Source organism: Centropristis striata, chromosome 5 (genome assembly GCF_030273125.1).
Source record: "Centropristis striata isolate RG_2023a ecotype Rhode Island chromosome 5, C.striata_1.0, whole genome shotgun sequence".
Classification (NCBI taxonomy): Eukaryota; Metazoa; Chordata; class Actinopteri; order Perciformes; family Serranidae; genus Centropristis; species Centropristis striata.
Genome location: NC_081521.1, coordinates 38966499 through 38991299, shown reverse-complemented (window position 1 = coordinate 38991299; position 24801 = coordinate 38966499). Strand labels below are relative to the sequence as shown.

The 24801-nt window shown below is 37.9% G+C and overlaps 2 protein-coding genes across 4 annotated transcripts in view; one reads left to right on the top strand and one right to left on the bottom strand.

Annotated features, from left to right (window-relative positions):
• The first annotated feature begins 415 nt into the window (after positions 1-415).
• Positions 416-15468, top strand: ddx23 (DEAD (Asp-Glu-Ala-Asp) box polypeptide 23). 2 transcript variants are annotated; one of them, XM_059333816.1, is made up of 17 exons: positions 416-496; positions 2095-2249; positions 2401-2517; positions 3070-3163; positions 3256-3321; positions 3418-3556; positions 4342-4475; positions 4929-5041; positions 5154-5297; positions 6915-7140; positions 8329-8474; positions 8586-8763; positions 10386-10628; positions 11836-11987; positions 12085-12193; positions 13270-13444; positions 14514-15468. In XM_059333816.1, exons 2-17 carry the CDS (start codon positions 2095-2097, stop codon positions 14735-14737), a joined length of 2415 nt encoding a protein of 804 aa, XP_059189799.1. In that variant the 5' UTR covers positions 416-496; the 3' UTR covers positions 14738-15468. The 2 variants fall into 2 exon arrangements, with proteins under 2 accessions (XP_059189799.1, XP_059189798.1); XM_059333815.1 differs by having other exon boundaries at positions 2401-2523.
• A 1486-nt stretch (positions 15469-16954) lies between these two features.
• Positions 16955-24801, bottom strand: part of LOC131971353 (voltage-dependent L-type calcium channel subunit beta-4-like) — a 37296-nt gene continuing 29449 nt past the window's right edge. Inside the window, exons 13-15 of one of the 2 annotated variants that reach the window (XM_059332770.1) lie at positions 22758-22928; positions 22504-22549; positions 20553-20608 (exon numbers count right to left, since the gene is read on the bottom strand). In XM_059332770.1, the coding sequence (XP_059188753.1) occupies positions 22520-22549; positions 22758-22928 (201 nt within the window). In that variant the 3' untranslated portion in view covers positions 20553-20608; positions 22504-22519. Of the gene's footprint in view, positions 20609-22503; positions 22550-22757; positions 22929-24801 lie in introns of both variants that reach the window. The other variant, XM_059332769.1, reaches the window with a different exon arrangement.

Genomic DNA, 24801 nt, shown 5'->3' with positions numbered 1-24801 from the left:
TAGATTTGAAAGGCAATGTGGACCTCGAGTAAGTAATCCAGTTAATTCAGACTGAAGACAGACAAAATTGAAGGAAAAAGCATCTTAAATCTAAAGCCTAAACCAAATACTAAAATACTATAATACGCAAAACTGTGTGACCGTAAACGGCAATTACCAATGTACTATTAATTCTGATCTATTTAATATAAAAACAGTATTGTACTAAGTAAGGTGTAACACGGCTGCCACCTTGTGCCTGAAGCAGCATACGGAGAGACTGAAGTTGTTTTTAGTCAGGCACTGAAGATGTTCATGTACCAAACAGTCGGGGTCCTAAAAAGTGCACACACTGTGCTGGGAAATGTAGTGTAAACAGCCGTCGTCTGCACTCTGTATGGAATGCTCAGTACTACGACTCCCACAATCCCTTGCGTGGCAGTTGCTTGTGGCGAGCGATATGGCGTCTTCTTGAAGCGTACAAAAATCGCAAGTGTTGTGTTGACAAGTGATTAAGGTAAGCTTTAAATGTTGTTTAAACTAAACCCCACATATCCGCTGCTGTGTTTTATAATGTGTAAACGTTTGACTCGAGTGAGGTTTCATTGTTGCATGTTTGGGAGGTTTTATTGAGGATAATTAGCCGTTTTTGCTAGGTTGTTAGCTAACCTAGCTTGGTCACACTATCTGCGTCCATTCTGCAGAGTTACTTCATTTTACTTTTGTCTCGTTGTTTACTTTCCACATGACAAGTTAATTTTTCTTACTTTTATTGCCGAACTTAAATAAAACAAGCCAGAAGTTTAACCATAAAAATAAATAATGCACGTTACCTTCAGATGCTCGCAGGAGAAATAGTTTCTGATTATTGCAAAGTAGCTATAAGGGAACAAACCAATAATCTTTTAGATTGGAGCTGAGGTACATTAGATCTAAACTGTTGAATGTTCATTCACTATGTGTGATTTTTTTTAAATTAGTAAATTTAGTTAGCATTTCGTCACACTGTTAAAAATAATCGCATCAGTCATTTTTTGTCAAAATTGTCTTGTTTTTTGCATAAATCATCTCCTCATTGCCACCTATGGTAAAATCGCCTACATCCTCAGTTGATCAGATCATGTGATTTTACCCCTTTAAGATAATGGCCTATGTCAAGTGTGTGACTTAAACGGATTTATAATGCCTAAGTCAAAATAAAATGTGACTTAGGCAATTTTTTGAACATGCCTTTGTGACTTAAGCAAGATATGGTAACACTTTATTTTGAAGGTGACTACATAAGAGTGACATGAGCGTGTCATAAACATGACATGGGATGTGTCATGAACATTAATGACACTTTGAAGCAACATTAATGCTCATGATACTTGTCATGTCATGTTTCTGACAGGCTTGTGTGACTCTTATGTAGACACCTTCAAAATAAAGTGTTACCGTATCTTGCTTAAGTCACAAAGGCATGTTCAAAAAATGTCATTTATTTTTCTTAAGTTACAAATTTACACAGTGTTATTACTATGCCAACAGCCATCCTTTGTTACATCCTTTTTGAGTGAAATGATCAATAAATGTCATATGTAAATGGGGTGCACTTATATATCGCTTTTATCCAAAGTACTTTACACTAAACACTACCCTCATTCACCCATTCACACACACACATTCATACTGGTGTTTCCTGCAAAACTTAAATGAGTTAGGCGATTATTTTAACAGGGTGATGATTTAAAACCTGGTGTGATGTCTGTTATCCAAAAACAGCACTAGATAATATTCAGCTGTCAATGAATGAGTATTTGCTGACACAGCAATGTGGTGAATATAATATATTGGTAGACTACTACAGAAAAGTACAACGCTCTTAACTAACCGTGCACAAACTATCATCATGCATGACCTGATTTGTGTCCAGTGTCTTATCTGTAAAATGTTATCTGTTTTCTCTAAGAAATAACTTGTGAGAAAAAAAAACCCTCTAATGTTCACCTTGCAGTGGTCATTAATTTATGTCCTCTCTTAATTAATAAAGTACAATTCCTTAAAAATCCCTACACCCAAAAAATGTCAAGAACTGATTTTCTAACAGTAACAACATGCTTTTTCTGTTTGCAGATGGCGGCCGACTCCACAGACAAGAAGGATGCTGAATCCTCAGGGACCAAAGACCGGGAGAGGAAACGCAGCCGTTCACGAGAACGTGATCGTAAAGGCTCACCACGCAAACGCAATCGCTCTCGTGAAAGAAATCGATCTAAATCTCCAGAAAGGTAACAAAAATGTGGCACAAAACATCTTTAACACCAGGTTAAAGTTCACAAACAACATTTGTCTCATTTTTTGCACAACTCAGCTTCAGTTTGTCAGCTGAATTTAAAATCAGAAATACATTTTTGTGTCTCATTTGTATTATAATGACAGAGATCGACGCATGAAAGACAAGGACCGAGACAACAAGGAGCGTGACAGAGATAAAGACAGAGACAGGGGCCGTAAGGACAGAGACAGCCATCGGCGGGATAAAGATCGCAGTAAAAGGTCTAAGTATGTGGAGGATGACATGTATATGCTGATTTAGTTTCTTTCTTTGGTTTAAACCAGAAAGGAGAATTTTCTTTGCTATAATTTATTTATCAGCTTTAAGCTGTAATGTTTTGCCCACAAAACTCCAAAGACTCTCAAACTACTGTATCATCATTAATATCATGTGTTCATGTCATATCGAAGATATTGTAATTACCAGTTTCCAATTTATAACTAAACACATAATTTACAACTCTGACATTGACATGAATGTTGCTTACAACTGGGAAACAGTTTTTATTTATTTGACTTGGTACTTATTAGTGCAGAAGTGCCAAATGAATATGTGTGCCTAACGTCAGAAAAATGGCAAACTTCTCTATTTATGTTATTTATTTGTATTTATGAAAGTGTCCTTTTGGGTCATTTGATGTGTTTGAGTGGGTTGGGTTACAACTTAACTCGGGTTACATTATGTTTTGGAATTGTACACTGAATTGAAATGACTTAAATAAACAATTTTTTGCTACAAATGTTTGCTAACACCTGTTTAAATTCACTGTGTAGGAGCCCCTCGCCTAAGTCTAAAGATTCAAGATTAAAGAGAGACAAGGATATAAAAACAGAAGAGGAGGAAGATGAAAAAAAGAAGAAAGAGAAGGTAAAAGTCTGTTCTGGCTGAACTTTTCATAGCGTTGTGTTGGATCTTAGGTTGTTATTTTTGGTGTTTTGACCCATGTTGCTTCTGTTCAGGTCCAGCCTTTGTCTTTGGAAGAGCTTCTCGCCAAGAAGAAGGCAGAAGAAGAAGCAGAGGCAAAGGTGAGAAGGTCTTTCAGGTTCACATCTGTCTTTTCCTTTGTAAACCCAAGATTATTTTTTTTCTTCACTAATTTTATTTTATTTTGTCCTATTTAGCCCAAGTTCCTCTCCAAGGCGGAGCGAGAAGCTGAGGCTATTAAACGGAGGGAGCTAGAGACGGAGGACAGGAGGAGGTTGATGGAAGATGAGAGGAAGAAGAGAAGGATGTTCCAGGACATGGGGAGAAAAATGATGGGTGTGTTTCAGCCTCTGATCACTTCATTCAGCTCTGCATACTGTTTATAGATAGCCTGGCTAACACCAGACTATTCTCAAATGAGGGCTAGTCTGGCAACGAGCAATGTATTTCTCCGTAGAGGAGGTGTGGTTTACGATCCTCCGGAGCCGTTTATTGGACGCTTAGAATGTCTATCAAAGCGTCTGTAGGTAGCTCTTAGCCAATCAGATCAGTTATACCTTGCTGCTTTGCTTCTCCAGTTCTTTTCTTTCTGCAAGATTATTTATTTTCACGCTTTATTCCCCCTCATGTCATTCAGCCACACACATCCACTGATTTTATGGGCAACAAACAAGCTGCTGCGGGCCTCTCAGCGGCTCCGCTGACCCCTGGCTCGTAGCCAGATGACCGGTGGTCTCGCCGGTGCGGCGCTAATAGCCCAGCTACCGGTGATCTCGCTACGAGCCGGGCGTCAGCAGAGCCGCTGAGAGACCTTTCGCCTTTCAACTTTCGCTCTAAACTATTTAAAACACCGTCTACAGCTAAAGAGAGTTTTGTGTCTGCAGCAGCCATGTTGGATCCGTAAGAAAACTACAAGCTTCCAAGTGCCGAGTAGTACGCGCCATCATCTTGCCGTCCCTCCCTGATCTGTGATTGGATCCCTAAAACAGGGCTAAGAATGCTTCCTGGTTTCCAGACCCTGTCGCAGTTCGAAATTAAATTCGAGCGCGCAAGGCAGTCTGGGTATACCCAGGCTAGTTTATAGAAGCATAATGATCATAATTGAAAATGCGTGTTTACAGAGGACCCCCAGGAAAGAGAAAGACGGGAGCGAAGAGAGCGAATGGAGCGAGAGAACAACGGGAATGAAGACGACGATGGACGACAAAAACTCAGAGAGGAGAAGGATAAAAGCAAAGAACTCGTCGCCATCAAGGTTCGTCCTAGGAGAGATTTTGTAGAGCAGATGAAATGGTGGCTGTTTCAACATTACTTTTAGATTGTCCACTGATTTTTGCACCTTCTTGATCTTCTATTAAAGAATATTTAACTTCAGTACGCATTATTAAAAATGCAACAATGCATGACGTTGTCAACCAATTTTAGAAAAGAGACAAAACAAGAAGTTTTTCACACCATTTCTGAATGACCCCAAGCATCATTATCTGCATTATTTATTCTGTAAAAAAAAAGTTTAAATAGTTGCATATTGGACAGCATATATGCAGATGCCACAAGATACGGATACGCCTTTGTTGGCCAATATCGGACGAAATATGGTATATGCTCTACCAAAGAATGTTGTATGCTGGACAGATTGTAGGCAAATTTGTGTAATTAAAATTCACCATTTGAATGATGTTATTCATTAAATTATACATCTTTACAGGAGCGTTACCTTGGGGGACTAAAGAAACGTCGGAGAACTCGTCACCTGAACGACAGGAAGTTTGTGTTTGAGTGGGACGCTTCTGAAGACACCTCAGTCGACTACAACCCCATGTGAGGAAACATGAACACTCTGTATCACTGGAACATTTGTCTCTTGAACTGAAGCTTTCTTTTTGAAATTGCACCAGTCTGAACTACATGATGTTCCCAATCTATCTCCCAGTTACAAAGAAAAGCACCATGTGCAGCTGTACGGACGAGGCTTCATCGCTGGCATCGATTTGAAGCAGCAGAAAAGAGAGCAGTCACGCTTCTATGGTGACCTGATGGAGAAAAGACGCACGCTGGAAGAGAAGGAGCAGGAAGAGTGAGTAAATCTTCCAGATATCTCTCTGTTTGTGGCTTTAACCCATTGACGCCTAAAACTGCCTATGAAACCTCTGGGCGATTTTAAAATCAGCCCCTAAAACCTGAAGTTTTTCTGGAAATTCAACAGAAGTGTCAACGCTTCTACTAAATAATAGATTTTTTCAGCCTCTGTAGCAGATAGAAATGAAATTCAAAAAGTATTTGAGAGCTTATACAAATACTACAAAACGACGTAAACGCTTTCCAGGCTTCAATGGGTTAAAGAGAATACTGGTGTTTATTAAATAAAGCTGACTGAAGGTAAAAAAAAAATCTGTCTAAAAACTTTTATATGCAATAAATAATTAGGTAACACTTTAGATTAGAGAACATATAGTCAACATTAATTAGTTGCTTGTTAGCATGCGAAAAAAGTAACATATTGGCTCTTAATTAGTCATTAAGTAGTTATTAATGCCTTATTCTGCATGGCCTTATTATACAACCTAACAGACTAACATTGGCCTAAAGTGACCCACTTTGTAGAGTAATGATTGACATTACAATCTACCAATCCTCATCCAATCATCCAGAAGGAGCCACCGGTCACGTCAAAGGTCTGGAGGAGGCGGCTGTTCGCCGTTTCCATGGTTTCGTTCACCTCTATGTAGAGACTTATAAAGTCCATACAAAGTAAAGCATATTAAGATCATAACTCATATACAACAACTTCCTTACTTACTACTAATTAGCAATAATTCTGAGGTAATAGAGGGAAAACTCTTAGTTAATGTCTTACTGGTTGTATAATAAGGCCATGCAGAATAAGGCATTAATAACTACTGAATAATGACTCATTAAGAGCCACTATGTTACTTATTTGCATGCTAATAAGCAACTAATTAATGTTGAATATGTGTTCCCTAATATAAAGTGTTACGACCTTAGGTCTAGGGGTCACAGGAAGTAACATATTTGGTAACATAAAACGATGCAGAAAAATGACTGCATGGACTCAAAGTTAAACAATTATAATATTTATTAACAGGCAAATGGAATAAACAGAGATAAACCAACTAAGTAGAACAGAAAAAGGAAGCAGCTAAATCTTCAGGGTCTCCAAGGCCAAAATAAGAAACAAAAGTCAATCACTATCTGGAAAATAAGATTCAGCTAAACCTACCAAACAAAACAGACAATGCTAAGCTCCCTAAATAAGCAAAAACAGGAGAAAACAAGTTAACAGAAATGGCAGAGAACCCCTACCAGGCTCCCAGACACTCTAACAAGTTGACTCTATATGTAGCTGTGAGACAAAACACAGAGCAGCTACAACACAAACTATATGCAGTCAACCAGAGCAGATCAGTAGCAAGAGAGAGGGGAGCTCAGTGGATCTGGAGGTAGATAACAGCTCTCCTGACGAGCAGATCACACTCAGGTGTGAGTGAACAGGTATGCAGAGAGGGGCGTGGCAGGACCTGAAACACACAGAGAGACAAGAACACACCTGTCCTCCAGAAAAAGGCTTAGAGACAGTCCACAGCCGTAACATAAAGTGTTACCAATAATTCTTGTTAAACACATACAATACTGACAACTTACTGATGGTGTCTTCATCCTCTCCTCCCTTCAGGACGAGACTGAAGAAGATGCGTAAGAAGGAAGCGAAGCAGCGATGGGACGACAGACATTGGTCTCAGAAGAAGCTGGAAGAGATGACGGACAGAGACTGGCGAATCTTCAGAGAGGACTACAGCATCACCACAAAAGGAGGAAAGATCCCGAACCCCATCAGGAACTGGAAGGAGTATTCGCTGCCCGCGCACATCCTGGAGGTCATCGACAAGTGTGGCTACAAGGTCGGTGCTCTGAAACTCTTAAGAGGAATATGAGTCTTTGAGCAGCTATTTTTATTTTGAGGTTCCAACAAGTGCTAGAAAACATTGAAAACAATTGAATTGTAGTCTGGCGGTTTTTAAAATTGGTTGAAATTCAAAGTTATATTGGATGCCACATCTACTTACAAACAGGTCCTGTCTTTCCTTTTATTTGTCACCCTTCTGTAGAATGCTAATGTTATTTTTTTTTCATGTCACATATCCCTGCTGTTTTTCCAAGTTTTTTTTTTTTATAACTTTCTTTTTATTGTTTCTCCCTTAAAGCAGTGTAGAACATTATACATACAAGTAAAATAAAACAAAACAAAACAAAAAACAAAAACTAACATCAAAAAAGGAACATGTTGGATCATTATATTTCTACAGTTAGATCCTGTATTAATGTCACTGTGATAGTCCTTGCCCTGTCGTTTTTATGTATTCTGTCCATTTCTCCCATTTCCGGCAGCATTGATCCTCTTGAATCCTTATTTTATGAGTCATTTGTTCCATAATGTGTATTTCGTCCATTATTTTCATCCAATCTTCTTGTGTTGGTGGGTCTGTCTTGTACCACCTTCTCGTGATTGCCTTTTTGCAGGCTACTAGCATAATTTTCATTATGTACCTGTCGTCTTTTAATACAACATTACCCGTCATGATACCAAGATACAACAATGTACAAGACATAGGTACAACATAACCCAAAACTCTGCCTATGGCTAAATCAAGTCAAGTCAAGTCAAGTCAAGTCAAGTATAGTTTATTTGTCCCAACTTGGGCAATTTGTTTGCAGTCTAGGTGTATAAAACCCATAAAAAACAATACATTCCAACACACATACATACAACAGATCACAGCCTCATTATATATACATCTAAAGATAAAACAAACAAAACAATAGTGCAACAGAAGGCAATTCCAGGTGAAGTGTCAACCACATAAGTCCCCAACATCAACAACATCATCCTCATCGTCAATATCAAACTCATCATCATCATCACTTATCACTATCAACATCACCATCATCGTTCAACCAGGTTCAGTTCCCTAATGGAAGTGGGGATGAATGAATATCTGTACCTGTTCTTGATGAACATCTTCCCAGAATTTTTTCCAAGTTTTATTGAATTTGTTTACTAATAATGACTTTTCTCTCTTAAAAACCAGGATCCGACACCTATCCAGAGACAGGCCATCCCTATTGGTTTACAGAACCGTGACATCATCGGTGTGGCTGAGACAGGTAGCGGTAAAACAGCTGCCTTCCTCATTCCACTGCTCGTCTGGATCACAACCCTGCCGAAGATTGACAGGTAACGCAGTCGAGGCTCAAATAATCTCAGCTAAACCCGCTCAGCTAAACATTTTCACTCATAAAACTGTCTTCTGATATTCCTCTGCTCTCTGTTTGGCTCTTCGTGCAGGATTGAAGATTCAGATCAGGGTCCTTACGCCGTGATTCTCGCCCCGACTCGTGAGTTGGCACAGCAGATTGAAGAAGAGACCATAAAGTTCGGTAAACCGCTCGGCATCCGCACGGTGGCCGTGATTGGAGGTATCTCCAGAGAGGACCAGGGCTTCCGTCTCAGGATGGGCTGTGAGGTGAAACATTCAGAAGTTTTTGTTTTTTGGAAAAGTAGAAAAGCCTTCTAAGCAGTAACTAGATAAAGTGTATGTTCTGTATATAAATAAGTTATTAATCACAGCTGTGAGGTGCTGGAAAACTTTGAAATACACCATAGAAATGCTTGAGAAGTGCTTATATTTTTTTTTAGAATATTTTATTTTTCAGTTTTCAATTCAACAAGATATACATGAAAACACAAACACACAACTCCAAACCCCTTCCCCAACCCACCCACAAACTGAAAAGCGAGAGAGAAAAAAATATTAAAAAAAATAGATAAATAAAATTAAATAATGAAAATATTAATGATACAAAATTAATTTAAAAATAAAAAAATAAAAATAAAATAAAATAAATAAATAAAATAAAATAAAAAACGGTCGAGAGGCAAGGAAGACAAGAGTAAGCTCTGACAACAAAGAGAATAGAAAAACTACAACCCGTCCACCATAGAAGCTGGCAATGTGTCCATAGATGCTAAATAGGGCTGCCACATCTCTGTAAAGGTATTATTATCATTCCTGAGTGTATATGTCATTTTTTCAAGTGGAACACAGCTATTCATTTCTGAAACCCATCTTCCTATAGAAAGTTAGAAGTGCTTATATTTGACTTATTGAGTGAGAGGCAACAGAAAGACCAGTGTTCAATGCTTAAATAGAGGTGAAAACAGTTAATATGACATTTTTCAATAGAAAATGTCCCAAAAGAAATGTGTAGATTAAAATGACTCTTAGCAGCTGTTTTATTTAGCTTACAAGACCCTTTTAACCCATTTAGGCCTAAAACGGCTGGAACAAATGCCTGTAAAACCTCTGGGTGGTTTTAAAATAAGCCCCTAAAACCTGAAGTTTTTCTGGAAATTCAACAAAAGTGTCAACTCTTCCTACTAAATAATAGATTTTTCAGCCTCTGTAGCAGATAGAAATGAAATTCAAAAAGTATTTGAGAGCTTATAGCTGTTATATCTGAACTCCCTCCGCTATTGTCGTCTTCCGCCATGATTTCAAAGTTCTGGAAAAGTCCCATGTTGCATTGCGACACTCCCACGTGTATTCTGATGCATTTCATTGGCCACGAGACTGAAAATAGGTGGGAAAAAACTACAAATACTACAAAATGACGAATCCGCTTTCCTGGCTTTAATGGTAGAATAACGCAACAGTGCCCCCCGGTTTTAATGGTAGAAATGTGGTAAAGCTTCCCAGCTTAACCCATTGAAGCCTGGAAAGCGGATACATCGTTTTGTAGTATTTGTATAAGCTCTCAAATACTTTTTGAATTTCATTTCTATCTGCTACAGAGGCTGAAAAATCTATTATTTAGTAGAAGCATTGACACTTCTGTTGAATTTCCAGAAAAACTTCAGGTTTTAGGGGCTGATTTTAAAATCGCCCAGAGGTTTTACAGGCAGTTTTAGGCGTCAATGGGTTAAATGGGTTAATAAAAACATAATTTCATTCACTGTAAAGAGAGAGTGTTTTGTAATGCAGCGTCTCTTGGCAGGAAGTCCACCCTGCCATTACATTCATAAGGTAACGATGCTCCGAACACACACACACACACATTCACCACCTGTGTGTTTCTTCTCTGACAGATTGTGATCGCCACCCCCGGTCGTCTCATCGATGTGCTGGAGAACCGATACCTGGTCCTGGGCCGCTGTACCTACGTGGTCCTTGATGAGGCTGATCGTATGATTGACATGGGCTTCGAGCCCGACGTCCAGAAGATTCTGGAGTACATCCCAGTGACCAATCAGAAACCAGACACTGACGAAGCAGAAGACCCTGAGAAACTGATGATGAACTTTGAATCTGGAAAACATAAATACAGACAAGTATGTTTATCTCTCTCGTCATTTAACAAACAAACAAGACTGCTGTGTAGGAGCTAGGGCTGCAACTAACGACTATTTTAATAGTCGACTAGTCACCGACTATTGAAACGATTAGTCGACTAATCAGATAATTATTAATTTTATCTTAAATTTAGCATGAAGTTGCTTTAAATATGTGGCAAATGATAATAAGCACAAGAAAGATGGGTACTTGCATCTTTTATTCAACAATTCAGCTGCTGATTCATACAAAAAATAAATAAACCTCTGTCCATTTTTTCAGGACAGGAAAATGTGTTTTATAAAACTGTATTTCTGCTCCATAAAGTGGGTGGAACTGGTTCTGGGTTCTGGATGTAGTCTGGGTTGAACTGGGCTCACCTGTTGGAACCTCATATCACAGACCAGCACCAGTACTGACTCAGTGAGGAGCCTGTTGCTGCTGCACATCTGCTTCTTCTGCAGAAAGGCTCCATGCTGCTCTCTGCTTCAGACTGCATGCATTTAATCTAAAATACGTTCATCAGACATAACGTTAAAGCTCTCTTTTAAAGCGGAAAAAAGCGTTTATAAACAAAACGTATCGGCTGAATGTTACTTGAATCTTACCGAGGCGAGTCAGACTCCGTTTGGTTCAACTGCCCGACGTGCTTTCTTTTTAAATGCTCGTGCATCGCCGAGGTGCTGCCGTGATACGCAGGTCTGCTTTGCAAACCTTGCAAGTCATTTTTTTATTGCCGTATCCAGGCTAAAATGCTCCCAAACTTTCTAAGTTTTGGTACGTGTAGCTGTGTTGGACGCCGTCATTTCTGTGCACGTTACCGCTCGCGCTCGGCAGAGATTGTAATGAAGTGAGATGCCTCACTCTCTTGGGAAATACACGTCTGGCGACAATAGTCGACAATGGAATTCATTGTCGAATATTTCTATTATCAATTTTTGTCGATGAATTTATTTAACCTTTATTTAACCAGGGAATATCCCATTGAGATTAAGAACCTCTTTTTCAAGGGAGCCCTGGCCAAGAGGCAGCAAACACAGAATACAGTTACATATTTACATAACATACAGACCTTAAACACATCATGAGAAACAAGTGCATGTTATGGAATTGGCCTCAATCGTTGCAGCCCTAGTAGGAGCAAGGTGCTCTCACTCTTTATTTGTGTTTTCAAACATTATTTTGTATTATTTTCACATCTTTCAGACGGTCATGTTCACGGCCACGATGCCTCCAGCTGTGGAGAGACTGGCCAGGAGCTACCTGAGACGTCCTGCTGTGGTTTACATCGGGTCGGCCGGCAAACCTCACGAGAGGGTCGAACAGAAGGTGTTGCTCATGTCAGAGGGAGAGAAGAGGTGAGGCGGACACAAATATATCACTGTAAACATCCACCATCTTATCTGTTTATGTCACAGTGTCTGACTGAGTGGTTTTGGGTTGTGTGTGGTGCAGGAAGAAGCTGCTGGAGGTGTTGTCACACGGCTTCGAGCCTCCCATCATCATCTTCGTCAACCAGAAGAAAGGTTGCGACGTGCTGGCGAAGTCTCTGGAGAAGATGGGGGTAAGTCGCTGGACCAGTAGGTCCAAAAGATCTTTAATAAAGCACCTGAAAACTATTTTATTTCTTTAGAAAATAAAATCTTCATGTCCACTTAATAAGCAACAATCAAAGTTTGGAGTAAAAGCATTCTTAGTTATCATTCTGTGACATTTGGTACCAACACGGTCAAATTTCCTGACAAACTACCAACAAAACTAATGACATTCCCATGTAAGTAAAGTTTCACAGAGCTGCTAGTGTGGCTGTACACTAGTCCTGTTTTAATATAGTTGAATTATGATAAAAACATTTAATATACACTACCGGTCAAAAGTTTTAGAACACCCCAATTTTTCCAGTTTTTTATTGAAATTCAAGCAGTTCAAGTCAAATGAACAGCTTGAAAGGGTACAAAGGTAAGTGGTGAACTGCCAGAGGTAAATAAAAAAAGGTAAGCTTAACCAAAACTGAAAAATAATGTACATTTCAGAATTATACAAGTAGGCCTTTTTCAGGGAACAAGAAATGGGTTAACAACTTAACTCTATGGAGTCTTGGGCTATTTTGTCCATTTTTGAATTCTTTTCATGTCTTTGTAAGTCATTTTGTGTCTTTTTTTAGTCCTTTAGTTCAACATAAAATGAGATTTTGAATCTTTTTTTTACTTTCAAAACACTATCATGCTCAATAAAGAATTTTAAATGTTGCAAATGTGCATTAATTTCAGAGTACACTGAGACATTAAACTGCATCATTTTCAATTAAATTCTGGAAAAGTTGGTGCGTTCTAAAACTTTTGACCAGTAGTGTAAATGGAAATTAGTCTGAGAGGGATCTAGTTTGTGGACCCACTCTGGTCTGAATCAGTTTAATGAGTTTGTATACCTTTTTTAGCGCTGTATCAGAAATAATTTGCGTCCATATAAAACAAGCCTGAAAATCACATGACTATTCCCGTACACTGGGCATGTGCATGCTGGTGTAAACAGGATCAGATGGTATAATGTATCATGAATGCGTGGAAATGCAGAGTATACGGCTGTAAAAAAAGAAAATATGAAAACAAAATTTAACCTCCTCTGCTTCTTCTCCTGCAGTACAATGCTTGCACGCTGCACGGTGGCAAAGGCCAGGAACAGAGAGAGTTTGCGCTCTCCAACCTCAAGGCTGGAGCCAAAGACATCCTGGTGGCCACTGACGTCGCTGGTCGAGGTATCGATATCCACGACGTCTCCATGGTCCTCAACTACGACATGGCGAAGAACATTGAAGGTACGAAGCCTCATTCTCGCTATTTACTTGTCTTGTTGTTAAGGATTTGGTAAATATTTTCATTCTGTTATTAGATTTATTACTGGCGATGGGTTCATGACCCATCACTGCCACCTCTATCATAATGTTGGTTGGACTTCCCTGGCTCTAAGAAGGGAGCAACACTGTATATTGTTTATTTATAAAGCACTACTAAAAAAACTACCATTCTACTTATCGAGCCTAGTGAGCTTCAGATCTTTTAACTTTCCAACTCGTTCATATAACCCACTGGCTCTAAATATCCCTGCTATTAAAACGGAGGTTGGGAAATTCGCTTTTGTTTATTTTGCTCCTTTTAAATGGAATAATTTACTAGTGGTGTCAACAATAATCGATTCGGCGATGCATCGCAATGCGGGGCATGCACGATTCAGCATCGATGCTGCAAAGTGCCATAATCGATTATGTGTGCATCAACACATGGCTCATTGAATATTCTAATGAGCCATGTGTTGATGCAGCACAGGTAAGCTAGCGGGACAAGCTGTTTTGATATGTTGTGACTTAAGTATGTGGTCGTATTTGACAGAACTTAACATTTACGTTTTTATAGAAACTACTATTGATAGGTAATTACCATTGTATTTGCCTATTTAAAGTCGACTCATTAACGTTACATTTTTGTTTCATGAAAACTATCTATAGCTAGCTAGGTGGGATAGCGCTAACGTCTTCCCTACCTCAGGAACAAGGGCTCCACATTTAGCTGATGTAAATTCACCTCAGCAGGTTCCTTTTTATGGCAGGAGGAGGCATTTCTCTTTCCTTACTCTTAGATGAACTCAGGCAGGAGATTCATTTTGCCATCTTTTCAAAATATAGCCAATAAAACCTATTGTTATTAGGCCTATCTGACTGCTTGTATTGCCTCATGACTGACGAAAAATGTCCCTTGTTGTGTGCAGTAGAATTGTGATGTCGAATTGAATCGAATCGTTACCTGGTGAATCGTAATCGAATCGAATTGTGAGGGCAGTGCCAATGCACACCCCTAATGCATATAAATAAAAATCTCTCCCTCCTCCAGATTACATCCATCGTATCGGTCGTACGGGTCGTGCCGGAAAGAGTGGTGTTGCCATGACGTTCCTCACCAAAGAGGACTCGGCGGTGTTCTACGACCTGAAGCAGGCCATCCTGGAGAGCCCGGTCTCCACCTGCCCCCCCGAGCTGACCAACCACCCGGACGCTCAGCACAAACCTGGAACCATCCTGACCAAGAAGAGACGCGAGGAGACCATCTTTGCCTGATTTATTCCAATTATTTCCACACAAACTGGACTTTATACGCTAAACACATCAGAGTGTCATCGTTTTGTCGTGTCATATCTTCACACATTAGTTCTCGTTCTACATTACAGACTGCAGGTAATTTGCTCCCATTTCTTTTGTTCTTTGCTCTCTTTGCTTTTGGTCTGTTTTTCTCCACCATTAACTGGTGCAGAAATCATCACCAGCATTGGTTTTAGGATTTTATGGCTCAAACATGGGCCGGTTGTCATTGATGTGTGTGAATTTGAATATTTCTACTCATTTAAAGTTGTAAATGTGGATTCAGTCGTAGATGTTTTGTTTTGCTTCTGTAAACAAGAAGTGATGATGTAAATGATCTGCACTGTGCAAATGCGACTCTTCAGCTATCAAATGTGATTAATACCAGCCAGGAAGTGAGTGAAGATGAGTTGCAAGTGCAAAATTGTGCATTTTTATTATGTTTTTGACGACAAGAATTGGAGTTTACTGACTGTTTAAGTGACTAAAGGCATTTTTTAGTGCTCAGATGCAGTCTGAAATTCATCTTTTTGAATATAAACATTTGTATGAAGTGAAAACAGCAAATTTGAGTGGAGTTTGGCCAATAACTGTCGCATAGAGAAACACTTCTGTCTTTTGCAAAACTATTATTTTTTCATTGATGTGCTAAATGGTTAAATCTTAGGTCGTAGAAAAGGGGTTGAAATCTTACTCCTTTGGGGGAAAAATAGAATTTTAACTTGCTGAATACAGGACTTGCTGGTCTACCGCTGCCTCACCTTTGTTATTGTGTTTTTAAGGGTTAGTTTAGGCTCACCAAAGTCACAAAATAACAATGTAACCGATCAAGGCAGCAGTAGACCAGCAACTCCTGTGTTCTTTGAGGTAAAATTACTTGTTTTGTCAAAGGAGTCTGGTGGCTTTGAAAAGCGCATAAAAAAAGAGCATCAGTCCCCTCCCAATGTAAACTTCTTTGTTTCTTTAGGTGGCGAATATTTCTTTTTGCTGCTGCCCCCGTCTGCAGCAGTACATTGCATAGTAGTCTAGACGGAATTGTCCAAAAAGTGAAAGTGAGGAGCATTTATGGGTACAAGTCGGGAACTGGCCTACTTTACTTATTCCAAGGGTGCTGAATCCAAAAAAAATGGTTCCCAAGTGAAATTTTGAGTTTTTGACCTTCTAATTTGCATATCAAAATGGCGGCCATTGGTCATTGGACCATTTTCCCCAAGTTTTTTTGAAAGTAGGCAATCAAAGATGAGGAAATTAAGTTTCTGGATCTATAGTCTAGGGTCAGAGCAAGGATATAGTGGAGGCTCAGTGTCTTTTTTTATGTGTGTGTGTGTATATATATATATATATATATATATATATATATATATATATATATATATATATGCAAAATACCAACTTTTAAGGTGAAATGAAGCATTATTTGTGTCTTTTTTTTAAGGCCGACATAAATATTCAATCAATATCACTTTTAAATGTTCCAGTTGGTATTTTGCATATATATATATATATATATATATATACACACACACACACATAAAAAAGACACTGAGCCTCCACTATATCCTTGCTCTGACCCTAGACTATAGATCCAGAAACTTAATTTCCTCGTCTTTGATTGCCTACTTACAAAAAAACTAAGGGGGAATGGTCCAATCACTGTGCAAGATGGGCAATTTAGTGGCCATTTTGATACAAATTAGAAGGTCAAAAACTCCAAATTTCGCTTGGGAACCATTTTTTTTTGGACTCGGCACCCTTGAGATCTGTAAGGTAGGCCAGTTCCCAACTTGTACCCATAAATGCTCCTCACTTCTTATAGAAGGCCTTTATTCTGAAATCCGTCTAGACTATAGCTCCCCTGTGCTACGTATTGATAAGTTCCTACTTTACAGTCTGTAGTTGAGAGCAGCTTTTTGTCTTATTCTGTGCTGTTTGGTACCAGATTGTAAGTCAGAGCGCACTCTGCTGGGCAAACTTTGTAATTACGCCATTTCTAAATTACCCAAGCGTCTTTCTGTATTCTGTAAAAGTTTTCCTTTCAGACACAATTTACGGCAAATACCGATACATCTGCATCGGCTGACCAGTCAAATTCTGTGGACTATGAATACTTTCTCTACAAACGTTTATGGCTGTGCTGAAGAGTTGATTTCTGAATAAGTGTATTATAGTGAAACAAAAAAAAAAGGAGCCAAACAATTAAAAGTACATAAAATGTCATGTTTATTTTGTTTTAAGTCATATTTTAGTTAGCATTGTAAATCTATTTTCAAATAGAAAGCATTCTATACAGCATCAGGCAGGAAATGTCTCACTTTTTACACATTTGCTGTCTCTTTTGATAAGTAGAGGGAAGAGGCGTGTTGGGTCACGCTAGCACGCTGTGGTAGTCTGGTGGATACACGGTTATATTTAGTGCAGTTATTGCATTACAAAGCAACCATCCCAAAAAAAAGTAGTGCAATTTTTTTTAAATATCTACTCACACAAAAAGAGGAAGTCCAGATGGTCTAAGGCGTTTAAAGTTTTTCAATGTTAGGCTTAGTATTGCATACAGAATAAGACAGAGGAAATTAAATTATAACCCTTAGTAAAAATTGTGCTTCATAAATTGAAAAACCTCAACTGCTTTATCAGTTGCTAAATTGGTCCGCTTTGAAAAACATACTCTGCCAAAATATAATGAAAATAGCTAATTGGTGAACTAAGAACATGCAGGGCTTTAATAATATTTCACTCATTCATTTTCATCACAAATTAAAAGAAATCATAGGCCTGATCTGGGACAATTTTTAAGTGAGTGACTTTTAAAAGTGCGTCAACCAGTGTCCACCCAATATTGAATGTCCCCAGTGTTTAATGTTTGTGGATAAATAAAGTGATTCTTTTTTTTTTTTTTTAGTAATAGTGTTGTTAGAGGTGTGAGGAGTGAGTAGCCCCAAAGACAAGACTATCACTACAAGACAACGAGGAGAATCAGAATCAATGCATTACTGAAATACTTAACTGTAAAAAGAAACAATCAGATTTCATGCAACACTTGCATAGATTTTTTTTTCAATCATGCTGATTTTTTTTTGTCTTCAAAATATACAGAACACTAGATAGAGATACCTGTGAGAGACATGGAAGCAGTAAACCAGTAATTTCCTAAAGCCGGCTGTTAATAACAGCAGCGACCCTCTTTTGTTTCGTGAAGCGGGTCGCCGCTGCTCGTCAGCATCACGTCCAACTCTTCATCGGCTCATGGACTAATAATGGCGCAGGAACAGAATGACATCGTGTCACGGGTGCTACGAGTCCTTCAGGAGCACGACACATTCGTGGAGTTGAGCGTGATGAGTGTGCAGGACTTAACACCTGAGGATCTGCTTTGATAATCAAACTGCAGTACAATGTTTGGCAAAGACATACAAGGGGGACGTGTAGAAACTGTGGATGCTACAATCAATAACGTGCTACAATCGAATTACAGGGCGATCGGTTGGGTTTTGGAGACACCGGGCGGTGCTGGAGGTGCAAAAAGGCATGCAAGCGTACATTCTCCGAAGACTTGAAGAGGAGCTGCAGCGTGTGCAGCGTGTGCTTGATAATATGTGGATGATTCAATGTAAACAAGCAAGTTTGGCAAATCATTCAACCTTTAAAAGATAACATTCCCTTTTCTTAGTTGTGTTTACATTCTCTGTGCCCATTTTTAGACTTTTTTTTCTTACTGTAGAGGTGTTAAGAGAGTGATTGTGCAACAGCAAAGACGAGTGATGCCCAGAACGCACTGTACTGAAGGTGACACTGACGCTGTACTGCAGCTTCATACCGCTTACTGACGTTGTGACTGTTCACAGACTCAGTCCCATTCACTGTGTGTGTGTGTCTCCATTCTACAGAAGCCCGGCGAGGAAAGTGTGAAAAAAAAAACCTGGTGATATATATATATTTTTTTAAATTCTAAATAGTTTTTTTTGTAGGTTTATGACGTTTATAACAGTTGGCAAAAGAGTCAGGGTTAAGTTCCTCCTTTTTTCATGTGGGAAACAGGCAAAAAAAGTTTTTGAAGTTGAATCTTCATATAGATAACTTTTCTAAAGCTAAGTTTATGGTTGCCGTAGTGTCCCTAGTGTGCAGAAATGACGCCATCCTGCTTTTGCGTTGAGCACCAAGGCTGCAGAAGTTTTCGCAGAATTTGGTCGTGCACTTCTGAATTTTTTTTTTTAACAACGCCTGGGCTGAACAAGAAAGTTATTGGACCGAATGCATCAGAATTCTGATAGCGAAACAAGCTGTACCTCGCAGGTTCTGACTTTGAATCCGCCCTCCGCCAAGGAAGAAAGACATTTCATTTCAGCTGATATACAACTTTAACAACTCTTCTGTAAAAAAGTTTAGTAAACTAAAGTATAGTGTGCACCATTACTGTTTGACATCATGAAACACCGCCAGTCAGCCTGTCCACGCCCACTAACAGCCAGTTATTTTTTTGTAGTTGGAAAATATTAAATATGTATTATTTGTTATTTAATTAAAACATTTTTATTCAGATTAAAACCTTTTCCCACAATTGTTTTTTCACAAATATTTTCACCATTGGAAAAAAAAGAATTTGGAAAAAATATCCTGGCAATTTTTTTTTTTTTGTGCACAGGAAAGAAAACAGTTCAGCTCAGACGTAGAAAATGAAGATGTTTTTTTCTCACTTTCCTCTCTCGGGCTTCCGTACCATTCACCGTCTTCAGAGTAAAAACTGACTGAACACATGGGTGGCAACATTTCTCTGAAACAACAAACAAGTCCATATTAACAAAATCAAACAAATATAGTAGCAATGAAACAAAACCAGGTGCCCATTCAGTATATACATTGTAATCAAATGCATTACTATTTCCCATAAATGGATTCAACAGTATACATTCCTACATTAGTTTATCCGTAAAGATCATTCACTTCCTGTTCTGACGTCAATGTGCAAATAGTCTTAAAATAATTATACTCATACATGCAATAGTAAAGATAGTTAAAAGTCTTAGGAATTTTAAGGCCAGTATATGAGACATCCTACAATAGAGAAACCTTAGGCAAAGCAGCTAAAGTTTGAGTTTGCGTACAGCTGGTAGCCTGAAACCTTTCCATTGCAGAGGTGAGTAGCCCTGTTGACTTTAATCTGAACGACAGGACCCTGGAGAGGTCAGCGCGTCACCGAAAGAGAAATTAAAACTGGGAGTCTGGAAGAGAGCAACTTGAAATACTTCAAAAATAGAGCTAAAGTTTTCTACTTCATAAACTGGGCATCTGTTTCTGATTTGGAGCTGATTGAGGGGCACGTTTTTTTTTCAACCTTTTAAATTGTGTGGGGACAGTCGGAGGGCTCGGGGTGCTGATGTGGAGGCCAGGAGCGAGGGGGGCGGGGCTTGTTCCTCAGTAGGTGTCTCGGGGCCAGGGGCGGCTGCGCTGGCGGTTGTTCCTCTGGTTGTGACCTTGCTGAGCTTCTCGTTGGAGCAGCCTGTCCTGTGACTCGTGCCCGTTGGCACTGTGGGCGCTGCCAGTGTGCCCACGGTGAGGGGGGTACATGTCCCTGTATGTGCGAGCATGGCAGGGGGAGGCGTACTCATCCTCCTCCTCTTCCTCCTCCTCTTCTTCTTCTTCTTCTTCCTCCTCCTCCTCCTCGTCCTCCTCACCCCCCCTGTGGCACGGGCTCCCCCTCCGGCCGCGAGACAGGGAGTCGCTGGCCTCGTCAGACGGCATGAGACTGTCCTGCTCCAGGGGGGAGTGGGCCTCCTCACCTGCCTCCTCCTCCTCCTCCTCCTCGCCCTCCAAGCCCACCGCCTCACGAGGCTGCGGCTGGTTCTTGTTCTGGTTCTGGAGGATTCGGGTCATCATCGAGGGACAAAAAAACGAAAGAAAGACAAGTCAAATAAAGCTCGGACGACATCTCAAAGCAGCTTCACACTTTGTGGTAAGAGTTTTCAGACACACGGGGTAGACAAAATAATGGAAACACTTCATGAAGAAGGACTCTGAAGGAAATCTATCTAAGGCCCCGTTCACACGAGGACGCTCGCGGGTAAAAACGACAAAATATTTTACCGGAAGTGCCTTTCGTTTAGACGGTGACGGCGTTTTGGGGGCTTAAAGACGCAAAAATCTGAAACCACCCTCCAAAGTGGAAAAGTTGAATCCTCTCCTCCGTAGCGTGTCGTCTACACTGACAAGACACAAAACTCTGATCTGATCTGCTCACGTCACGTATGTGTTTACGTCACATACATGCTCCAGTACAGGAAATAAACAAACGTGGGATTATTTCCATGGTGGGACCTTCAAGCTGCTCTGGCAGCTCTAATAAACTTACAGGAGTCTTTCCACCAAATGTACAGGATATGTACAGATAGTATTAGTGAACAGAGAAGGATCTGGAATTACCTCCATCACATTCTGGATGCAGCAATTGGTGGGAGGAGCCAGACGGCTGTGAACGAGACCTGGGAGATCTAGTGATGGTGGAGAACTTTGTGGAAGGAGTAGCTGATGAAAATGTGTGGCGTGAAAACTTCTGCATGCCCAAAGATGCTCTTATGGCTTTAAGTGATGCCGCCTGGCTGCATGCAATCGAATTTCACACACTTTTGCGTCACCGTACGCAGCAGATTTCCTCCCGAAAACGCTCGTCTAAACGAGGAATAAAAAGTGAAGACGCGACGCCACTTTTGCGTCTTCTGTTGAGACCGTCCTCGTGTGAACGGGGCCTTAGAAACAACCATCACATGCCCATAGGTACACTGAAAAAGGTTTTGATTGCTGCAGTTGTTCCTCCTGACCACATTGGCTGCAAACACACCTCTTCCTAAAGTGATTTCAATGAAGAAGAAGTTGAGCTGGAGTTAATTAACAAAGTAAAGTGGGTGTCTTACAGCCTTTTGGTGAGAATTTCACAGCTAAAAGAGGACTGTCTCTGAAATCAAAATTATTCCAACTTTATGGGCTACCGTGTATGTTGTTTTTATGTGAAAACCATTTAAAATAAGGAGCAGAGGTCTATAGTAATAATATTAATATAGTAATTAATAATTGGCATGCAGCAGTGTTTGCAAAGTCTCTTCAAAGTCCTTTTTGGTTTCCAGTTTTTTGTCTGTGTGAACACAGATTAACACTACAGACACCGAACAAAAGAAATGTCAGTGAAACAAGTTGGATGGATGGTCAGGAGGTTATTATTACAGAATATAAAGTGTTATAAACTGTGCTGATGTTATGGTCTCAGTTTGTTATTGTGTAAATTATGCATTTAGTTCCGGTGGATATATTATTTAACCACTGATCATGTGACTTTAACTAACATTATGTGCAACTGTGAGCAGGGGCAGCATTCACAAAGCATGCTTGGAAAAAGGATAAACGCCGGTTAAAAATAGGGAATAATTTAGGGATTTTTAACATTTCATACAAACATTTTATGATTTCCAAACACGGCGTTGTCAGCTGTGGTAGTGAATTGAAGCTGCTTTGTGAATTTTCCTCCCAGAGAGCTTGTGGAGAAGTTTATTCACCTGAGACCATCAACTAAAGGAAAGGAGGCAGGATGCAATGAAGAAAAAAAAAACACGTCATTTTTTCTGTGGTGAGATCTGAATGAATATAAAATGCTGTTCATTCACTGTCTCAGCCGCTGTGTCGTGTTCAGGGGATTATTGGGGTTGAGAGTGCAAATATAAATATATATATAAATATATATATATATAAACCCTACTACTCACCCCATTTTGTAAGCGATCATTCAATTAATTCCTGTGTTTCAGAAAACTGCAAAAATGTTAAGCATGGATGAGTGAGAGGACAGACAAGACAGCTGGAGACAAATCAAAACAAAACAAAGGAGTGAGAATCTGAGATGGGAAGAGCTGGTAAAGACAGTGACAACATACAACATGTTCAAAACAGGATTCCTACTCATAGAGTCATATAACAGTATTAAAACAGTGCTCTTTGAACAGATGAAGACAACACTCACCTGCAGGCTGGAGATGGCAGAAGGCGGGGTCATCAGACTCTGCTCCAGTAGCGGGTTCAGAGGGGTGTTTCCTGGCAGGTGAGTGGCGCGCCAGTAGATCTCCAGGTATTCAGCCAAATGCTCACATGCATCTTCCAGCTGGTTCTCATCCAAAATGACATCAAACATATCCTACAAGGGAGCAAGAAGAAAATGTATTATTAAATTATATATTATATTATATGTTGTTTATTTATTTTTTTATATGTTATTATATATGTTATATAATTGCTGATATATGTTATTATTTTCAATATTACTATTTTTTTTTTCTCAAAATGACATCAAACATATCCTACAAGGGAGCAAAAAGAAAATGTATTATTAAATTATATATTATATGTTGTTTATTATTTTTTTTTATGTGATTATATATGTTATATGATTGTTGATATATGTTATTATTTTCAATATTACTATTTTTTTTTTCAAAATGACATCAAACATATCCTACAAGGGAGCAAAAAGAAAATGTATTATTAAATTATAAATTATATTATATGTTGTTTTTTTATATTTTTATATGTTATTATATATGTTATATAATTGCTGATATATGTTATTATTTTCAATATTACTTTTTTTTTTTTCAAAATGACATCAAACATATCCTACAAGGGAGCAAAAAGAAAATGTATTATTCAATTATATATTATATTATATTATATGTTGTTTATTTATTTTTATTTTTTTATATGTTATTATATATGTTATATAATTGCTGATATATGTTATTATTTTCAATATTACTTTTTTTTTTTTCAAAGTGACATCAAACATATCCTACAAGGGAGCAAAAAGAAAATGTATTATTCAATTATATATTATATGTTGTTTATTTTTTTTTTTATATTTTCATATGTTATTATATATGTTATATAATTGCTGATATATGTTATTATTTTCAATATTTATTTTTTTTTCAAAATGACATCAAACATATCCTACAAGGGAGCAAAAAGAAAATGTATTATTAAATTATATATTATATTATATGTTGTTTATTTTTTTTTATATGTTATTATATATGTTATATAATTGCTGATATATGTTATTATTTTCAATATTACTTTTTTTTTTTTTTTCAAAATGACATCAAATATATCCTACAAGGGAGCAAAAAGAAAATGTATTATTAAATTATATATTATATTATATGTTGTTTATTTATTTTTTTATATGTTATTATATATGTTATATAATTGCTGATATGTTATTATTTTCAATATTACTTTTTTTTTTTTTTCAAAATGACATCAAACATATCCTACAAGGGAGCAAAAAGAAAATGTATTATTAAATTATAAATTATATTATATGTTGTTTTTTTATATTTTTATATGTTATTATATATGTTATATAATTGCTGATATATGTTATTATTTTCAATATTACTTTTTTTTTTTTCAAAATGACATCAAACATATCCTACAAGGGAGCAAAAAGAAAATGTATTATTCAATTATATATTATATTATATTATATGTTGTTTATTTATTTTTATTTTTTTATATGTTATTATATATGTTATATAATTGCTGATATATGTTATTATTTTCAATATTACTTTTTTTTTTTTCAAAGTGACATCAAACATATCCTACAAGGGAGCAAAAAGAAAATGTATTATTCAATTATATATTATATGTTGTTTATTTTTTTTTTTATATTTTCATATGTTATTATATATGTTATATAATTGCTGATATATGTTATTATTTTCAATATTTATTTTTTTTTCAAAATGACATCAAACATATCCTACAAGGGAGCAAAAAGAAAATGTATTATTAAATTATATATTATATCATATGTTGTTTATTTTTTTTTATATGTTATTATATATGTTATATAATCGCTGATATATGTTATTATTTTCAATATTACTTTTTTTTTTTTTTTCAAAATGACATCAAATATATCCTACAAGGGAGCAAAAAGAAAATGTATTATTAAATTATATATTATATTATATGTTGTTTATTTATTTTTTTATATGTTATTA